The sequence below is a fragment of the Lygodium microphyllum genome, chromosome 13 (assembly GCF_053477565.2).
Source record: "Lygodium microphyllum isolate KBCC chromosome 13, Lygodium_microphyllum_v1.1.10, whole genome shotgun sequence".
Taxonomy (NCBI): Eukaryota; Viridiplantae; Streptophyta; class Polypodiopsida; order Schizaeales; family Lygodiaceae; genus Lygodium; species Lygodium microphyllum.
In genome coordinates this window covers 108,761,045-108,769,833 of record NC_141147.1, presented here as the reverse complement: position 1 = coordinate 108,769,833, position 8,789 = coordinate 108,761,045, and the positions used below count along the sequence as shown (strand labels likewise).

Sequence of the window (8,789 nt, the reverse complement as noted above, 5' to 3'; positions counted from 1 at the left end):
CCACCTCCTGCTTTCTGTGCGGTAGAGATCTTGCACAATCTCATGGACAAGTCTCGAGAAGCTCGCCTTTGAAATGATGAGATCAAAAGAGTGTTGATATCTCCTTTGCATTTCTTGTGGGGATGCTAAGCAGGACCCTTGTGAGGGCAGCTTGAGGAAGGTGGGTTAGGTTGAGAAGGGGGTGCATCTGAGCTAGTAGATGCTCCAAGCGGTTGAACACGATATGGGACTATGAGTAGAAGCTTATTTACAACTACCTTAGACCTAGCCATCTTTTGTGCACAAGAGATGTGAGAACTCAATGAATAAGATGTAAAGTGAAACCCTCTTTTATATAACCCTAAACTGTAAGACTAATTACTCATTCACTTAGATGCGCACTCTCTCTTTCTCTCTTAAACTATGAATTACATTCACACTGAACACATTGTTCGTCTTACTATCTTCGCTCTCTTCAAACCCATTTGATGCCTTATCAAAGCCTTGTTTCTATCCACTTGGCATGGTTTTCTTTGGCACTTGAGGCTTCATAACGCACTCTTTTAGTGACACGACGTGATTTCATCACATCTACAGCCGATTCATCAGCACTTTCATTTGCTCTCTTTTGCGAGAGTTTAGCTTCATCCACTAATATAATCCTATACCACCAAGATAGCAATTGGATCATTGGATTGCTACCATTCACCCCTTCACCATGATCAGTTTTTCTTTGGTGTGCACCATGCGCTATCCAATTTGAATTATTCATCCCTTGTGTGGACCAAATTCCGATGTTTCCCTTTTCTGCAAAGTATGGCCCATGTGCCTTAAGGATATGCTACAAAGACACATATCATACATGAGTAAAACTATGCTCAATAGTTTATACAATTCATAGAATTTTAAAATATTAACTTAGTACACACCATGTAATGTGTGATAGAGCTTTTGCCCCATGCTTCCACCATGTTTTCATAGAAGCTATGCACAACATTGATAAAGTCTTGCTTATCTTTATTGTTAAACACCATCTTGCGAAGTAAGGGAGTAAATTTGTTAAGACTTTTCCAAACCTTAGCTTTGGCCAATCTTTTTTTTCCTCCATTACTTTGATCACAAACTGCAAAATTTAACTTTTTCCACTTATCGTAGTCCTACGGCCTATGAACCATGACATTCCCTTCCTCATTGATGGGTGCTGAGAGAAACTTCCTAGCCTTTGCTCCTCCAAAGCAAGGCTTTTGTGGCTAGTTACCGGATTTTCCTAATCTCTCGCTCCAATTTCTGATAGCACTCGCTCCACATTCCTACCATTTCAATGGCTTCTTTTTTTTGTTGCATTCTATAAGCAAAACAAATGTATTCATATACAAGTTTCTCCATGATTATGACAAAAGAATGCAATGAACAATGATCCAATGGAATGTTGAAGATGGGCTTCCAAGTGGGATCTTCTCTATTGCGCATCCATGCAATACTTGTCACCCTTTGCCAATTATTCTTTCTGTCCTTTCCTTCCACCCTCTCTGTCAAGGAATATAGGCATGGATTCTTTGTATTTGCACCATTGGAGATTGCAAATTTTCTTGGACAACATCTTAGTTCTCCATGCCTCAAACATTGGATTGTTGCTAAATGAGTTTTAAAGTATTTAAAAGGCACTAAAGATTTTGGATTGGTTTATCGATACCAAAGATTGTTGCTAAATGAGTTTTAAAGTATTTAAAAGGCACTAAAGATTTTGGATTGGTTTATCGATACCAAAAAAACTTTGATTATCTACATTCACTTCAACTTTTGGGTTATATTGATGCAGATTGGGAAAGCTCTCGCTTATCTATATATTCTACGAGTGGAAATTGTTTCTTTATCAATGGATGTCTTGTTTCCTTGACTAGTAAGAAACAATGTTGTGTTGTTGTTTCCACTAAAGAGGCTAAATATGTAGCTACATCTTTAGTGGCTTGAGAGTTAGTATGGCTTCAACAAGTTCTATCAGATATTGGCCATCCTCCTCTCTCCAGCATACCACTTAGATGTGATAACCAAAGTGCTATTAGTCTTGCTAGAGACTATGTTCAACATAACAAGTCTAAACATGTTACAGTGCATTATCATTATGTTTGATAAGAAGTAAAGAAATGCACGATTATGATTAAACATTGTCACAATGATCAAATGACTGCAGATATATTCACCAAAGGACTCAATGAAGCACGCTTCACTCTGCTGTGCTCGGAACTTAGAGTTGTCTCAACTTCAATATTTGGGAATTAATCTACTATGACATTATAGTGCCATTGTACATACTCCTTTTAGCACCATACACTTCAAATATAAACATACATCTCAGACCTCTTGGTCATCTTTGTAAAGACATTTTGTTTCACTTCACATACACAAATTCACTTTGCATGCACACAATATTAATTTATCTTGATCATGTTTGCATATTTGTATGTAGGAGCTCAGGTTTTTCTCCTATGCTCCCTAAGGGTTTCTTCATTTGTAGCTAAAGACCTTTGTTTGAGTGGTGGTGTTGGAGCTATACATAGCTCACCCTATCTAGACTAGGTCTCACATATATATATATATGTAGATTGTGATCACTATGATGTAGCCTTTGGGAGTGCAAATGGTATACTATCTCTTCTCTCCCTATCACATATCTATATGTCTTATCTCTCTACATCTCAATACATAGAGTTGATCAACATTGAAATTTACCTTGACAAGCCCAATAATTGATCAAATCAACTGATTACTTATAGCTTTCTTTCTAGTAGAGAGACATTGTTTGACGACATGGTGTGTGTGTGTAAATGATTTCATTGAAGGTTACACATTGCAATGTAGACACTTAGGTGCATGAGAAAAGTTGAAAGCCTAATCATACACAGCTCACCTTACATTGAACCATCCAAGTATTTGAGTAAGCATAAACCTGTGAAGTGATTTCATTAACAAGGAACACAATAAAGGGAATTACACTAAGAAATGAATCCAACAATAGGACTTGCAACACTCGTGAAACCACAAAGACAAAAACCAACTCCAAACCAAGAAATTCAACACTGAGAAGTGAATAGTCTTAAACCATGTGATAACCGAGTGAAGAAAGGAATGAACCATAATAAGAGACGTGTCCTTAGTCGACCTAATCACCCTCATCGACACCTTGGTGGTTCATGAGACCACCAACATGGTAGGTACTAGCATGGACACAAGTACCCTAGATCTCGATCGAGAGATGATTTTCTAGTTGACATATAGTAACTCACACTACAACAGAAATGAGGCATAGAGGTGCATGTTAGACGCATAAAGTCGGGCACGTCTATCAGAGCGTCTATAAGTGCGTGTAAATAGACGCAAATTTTTCATCTATATATCTGCGCAAATAGATGCTAATATAGACGCACCAGCAGACGCACAATTATTTAACCACCTGAAATTGATTCTTGAGCATGCACATGTGTGCATGATAAAAACCATAGAATTAAGAATACACATTGAATCATTGAATTAAAAAAATAGATTTAATAATTACTTTTTCATTGCTCTCTAATGAATGGCAGGTCCTCTAGTTGATAAGCCTGATATAAGTAATTAGCGGCAGGCGACAGAAACCTTACAATTAGTAGTAAGCATTGCAATATGTATCTCGTAATTTCTCTACGTACTTGAAGATGATAAAAGATACTTCCTTTTTATTATGGAAAATTCAATTTAGCTTTAAAATTGACTATTAATTCTTGAGTGTGCACGTGTGCGCATGATAAAAAGCATAGAATTAGGAATATACAATGAATCAATAAGCAAATTAAGTATGTTACAATGAATGATCCATCTCATCTTCAATGAGATCAGCTCTTGCTAAACTTTCTACTTCTAGGTCTATGTTACCAAGAGGTAACGAAACAAATAAGTCTATCCCACTATCAGATGTGTTGCTATATTGCTCAATAACTTCATCAATATCATTGACAATCACATTATTGTCTTCTTCTGCGTTTCCTTGAACATCCTCGCGAGGTTCATCTTGTACTATATCACGCATATCATCCATTATGGTGTCATCATGCACATCATCATTAATTGTTGGATTGTCATCTGCTATCTCCATGTCGGTAATATTACCATATATTGGTTTTGAACGATTAGATATAGGGATGACATACCACCATCGGTTATTGTTTATCATTGGATGATACACAACCTGTATTTGAAAAACAAAAGCAAAAAACTTAAGTACTTATTATATTGTGTATATGTATCACATGTATACATATAAAAAAATTAGCCTTTGCATATATACCTGCTCGCATTGTTGAGGTAGTACTAATGTGTCATTTTTGTTTTGGTGAAATTTTGTAGAGTCAATGATTACAAAACCACTTGGATGACATCTGATTGTGCAATGCTCACCATTTGTTACCACTTCTTTAAACCACTTCATATCCAGTACATATATAAAGAATCGTCTGAAGTCAAGCTTCAGAATATCTTGGATCAAGCCACAATAACCTTCCATGGTACCATTGGCATCCTCGAAGTGAGTAAGGACACCACAATCTTGGGTATTTCTCTTTTCATCTATACGTTGAGTTCGAAGATGTTTACCCTCACATCAAAGTGCATTGAATAATGTGCACTAGTAGTAAAAGATAAAAGATCAAATATGTCAATTATTTATATAAAATAAAACTTATAGAAATAAATTAATTGATAGTGTGTCTCACCTTTGATAAGCAACCTCATGCGTATTCCCACTCTTCTTGAGATATATTAATTTCCTTCTCTTTTTCCATTCTCTCCATTTCCTCATGTAACCAATCTATATCAATATGATGTGGGAGCGCATTTAGATGATCTAGAAATGAGACATTACATCCATATCTAGTGCGAAATTCTTGTCTTTCACTTTTTCTTCTTGCTCTTACTTCATTATATAGTGTCACCCATTTGCTCATTACATCACTATTGAGCACACAAAAACTATTTAACTTACGAAGCTCTTCTTTTGTTAGCACTTTACTCATTCCTTTTCCTTGAGGCACTATAGAGCTCATCCTCAAGTCTTCATCATCTTTCCATAGTCGTGGTTGAGAGAGATCCACTTCAGCAAGATATTCAGAGATATAAACAAGGGATGATTGCACTAACCAACCCTCAGCCATGCTTCTCTCAGGCCGTGCTTTTTGCCTCACAAAATCTTTCAAGGTTTTCATGAAGCGCTCAAGAAAAAACATCCACCTTACATGAACTGCCCCACAAAGTGCGATCTCATCAATCAAATGTAGGAGTAAATGTAATTGAGTAGTCAAAATTAATCGAGGAAAATTTTCCTCCACCAAACAAACCACCTCAACAGATCGAGCATCTTGCAATGTGTTTTGATCAATTTCCTTCGAGCTCACGTATATGTCAAGATGTATTTGAGAATTGTTTATTTTTGTGTAGAAATTCAAATATATATAATGAAAAAATACAATGTATACATACCTCACAAGCTCTCCCATCTTGTAAATGATATCACGTACATCTTTGGATACACAATGGGATATGCTAGTAGGAAGTACGAACTGAATGTAAACAATATTCATAGATCAAATGATTAGTTGAGAAAAAAGTCATCATATCCCAAAGTTTACACATAGTTACTCCACTAATTACTATATTCATGGTTAGAGATATCCTTACTTGAATCATTTTGTGCCAATCGTGGGACTTCAAACCATATAGTTGCTCCACACCTCTTTTCTTTTTCTTTATGAAGGCTCCCTTGAGACATCTCATACATCCTGTGGGTGTTCAAAAGCTATATATTTGTTCCTTCACTATTTTTTCCTCGTTCTTTGACAATATCCAAGGTGCATGGGGTAGCTCAATCTTTCCTCTGGGTCCAATGCGTGGCCAGGCTCGTCTCATGCGACCAATGTTACGTAAATTCTCCCTTACATTAATTGAATCACGAGCCCCTATTAAGTGATCCCATAATGTAGATACAATATTTTTGAATATGTGCATGGGGTCCAACTGGTGATTGATCTTGAGTTCAGTCCAGAACGGAAGACGAAAAAATATAGAGAACCTAACAAACAAACAATATATTATGTAAACAATTCATCATGCTAAATACTTTAAAGTCAATCTAGAGAAATGCACTTCTTACCGACTCATGCCGAGTGGAGGGTGGTTGTCGGCATTAATCCATCTCTCCTTCCAATCTCGAATGGTTAGAGATTGTGGAGTCATTCCATTAGTAGGGAGAACATATTTGGGATGGTCAATAGGAAGAAATCAATTATGATTGTCCTAGATAACCTTCTTTAAACGTGCCGGCCTAGAGGAAACTAGAGAGGGACCGCAAATAGGACATGCATGATATCCTGATGTGGTTAAACCTGAAAAAACAAGTGAATTAATAAAATGCAATTGATTCAAGTCTTGAATTTCAAATATAGAGTGATATACATGTACCTGAACACTCTCCGTATCTTGGAAAGTTGTGTATGGTCCACAACAACATGGCCTTCAATGTGAAATCTCTACAGGATGTGGATGCACTTGTATCTTGCATCTCAATACCTTCCCATAACATTTCTAACTCTTCAATCAAAGGTTCTAAGTAAATGTCCATGTTTTTTACCTTGTGCTTTCCACGAATCAAAAGGGACAACATCACATGTCCATTTTTAATTGCCATGGATGGAGGAATATTATAGTTTACCAATACCACTGGCCATACATTGTATGATGTGCTTTTGATGCCAAATGGATTGATTCCATCCATACCTAAACCAAATCTTAAATTTCTTGGCTCTTCTTTGAAAACGGGCCACAAATTATCTATATGTTGCCATGCCGGTGTGTCTGCAAAGATCCTCCATTTTCCATCACTTGAACGATGACTAGCATGCCATGACATGAGCTTTCCAATAGACTTATACTTGAACATAAGTTTTATATGTGGAACAATCGGAAAATGTCACAAAACCTTACGAGGCACATCCATTGACTTCATCTCCACTTCGTATCTTGATTCGCCACAAACAGGACACTCTCGTGCAAACTCATGAATCCCGCAAAATAAGACACAATCATTGACACATGCATGGATCTTGACATAATGGAGACCTCCCAGAGATGTCAAGTAATGTCTTGCTTACTCTCTCTTAGTTGGAAATTTGTTTCCTTTTGGAAGCATTTATGATAATAACCTACATATATTTTTAAAAGTGAGTTAAAAAACCACTAACATATATTTCTGTCTGATTTTAAAATAGAACAATTAATATTATGATTCATAAGTCAAACTGAATTGATACCTACTTCAATAACGCATCCAAACTGACATTACTCCATCCATAAATTGTTTGCAATTTAAGTATCTCGAGGGACGCACGAAGAATGGAATACATACAACCTTCATACAATGGAGTAGATGATGCTACATATAGTGGATCATGTGGCTTCCTAGAGTGACCTTCTCCCTGAACTGATTGTGAAAATAGATGGTGTACCATGTTGTCCAAAATCTCATCCTCTACGACTTGATGGGGCATTTCATGAGGGCTACTATCATGATCGTCAGTCTCTACTCTTCTTGAAGACTCTGCCTTCTCCCGTCGACGTTTTGCAGCCTCTCGACACCCGAGAGGGAGCATCTAAGGATGTGGCACCGCATCCTGCTCAACCACAAAAGGGAGTTTCATGTACGTTGATATATAATTCCTGTAACATAGACATGCAATCTTAGTGGTAAAAAAAAACAATGAGTACCGGTGATTTTTCTCGGTCCCATTCTCCATACAAGCTGAGGTGTGACATTGCAATTCGACGTGCTCGAAAAATACACCCTCGACAATGATCACACATGCATTTAATTTTTCGTTGTAGCCATGCATCTCGATTATGAAGACGCAATGTTTCATTCTCACTTGAGGATGTGCTCATTGACTCACCAGCTTGCACCGCACTAGGTGATGATGACGTCGACATGATTAAACCTAATTCATGACAACATCAAAATATTTGTCATTCATATGTTTACATAAGATCTCAATTTTAAATACACAAAAATCGTCATAAATACATTAAAACTTATGATAAGAATTCACTATCAAAACTTATCTTAAAAACAAAAAATTATGATAAAGCCCAAATGCGCCTCTATATCCGCATTTAACTACGCGTTTATATTGGCGTCTATTTTTGCGTCTATATTCATGTCTATTTGAATAATAGACACACATATACACGCCAAAATAGACGCACACATCAAAATTCAAACCATACTTAAATCATTTCTTTTCAAACTGCGCCTTTCCTTTCCTGCCTTTTTTGTGGTTCTGAAGCTTGAGTTTAGCCGACATGCAGTCTCTTCATGCCTCACCTAGTCTCTTCATGCCTCACCTCCTCATGACTCACCTCTTCTTTCATTTCAAACACACAAGAAGGGAAAAAGGAAAGCCAAGGAGAGGAAGAAAGAGGAGAACAAGAAGAAGCAGCAAGCAAGCATCAAGGGAGGGTAACTTACCAAGGAGAGAAAGAAGGAGAAGGAAGAAGCGCCACCACCCGCCACACCAAACACCCAAGGCGAGTCTCTCTCTCTCTCTCTCTCTCTCTCTTTGTTTCTCTCTTCCTCTCTCTGCTCTCTCTGTGTAATTTAGGATTTGTGATTCCATTATGCATTGCATTTTGTAAATCATCAATGGCGGTCGTCGGCCTAAAATCTGCTGACCAAGCGCGTCTGATAGCGCGTCTACATCTCAGTGTAGACGCAGACATAGACGCGAAAAATG

At 37.3% G+C, this 8,789-nt stretch overlaps 1 protein-coding gene across 4 annotated transcripts in view; it reads right to left on the bottom strand.

Annotated features, from left to right (window-relative positions):
• Positions 1-3,747: 3,747 nt before the first annotated feature.
• LOC148027032 (uncharacterized) overlaps positions 3,748-8,789 on the bottom strand; it is a 5,274-nt gene continuing 232 nt past the window's right edge. The window contains exons 1-10 of one of the 4 annotated variants that reach the window (XR_015692786.1): positions 8,525-8,789; positions 7,768-7,994; positions 7,318-7,673; positions 6,466-7,205; positions 6,158-6,389; positions 5,686-6,076; positions 4,994-5,567; positions 4,725-4,819; positions 4,301-4,636; positions 3,748-4,201 (exon numbers count right to left, since the gene is read on the bottom strand). The exon at positions 8,525-8,789 is cut by the window's right edge and continues 232 nt beyond it. Coding sequence is in view for 2 of the 4 variants with exons in the window: in XM_087690561.1 (XP_087546687.1) it covers positions 3,815-4,201; positions 4,301-4,516 (603 nt within the window). In the remaining 2 variants the exon portion in view is untranslated. Of the gene's footprint in view, positions 4,202-4,300; positions 4,637-4,724; positions 5,568-5,685; positions 6,077-6,157; positions 6,390-6,465; positions 7,206-7,317; positions 7,720-7,767; positions 7,995-8,524 lie in introns of all 4 variants that reach the window. The other 3 variants (XM_087690561.1, XR_015692787.1, XM_087690560.1) reach the window with 3 other exon arrangements.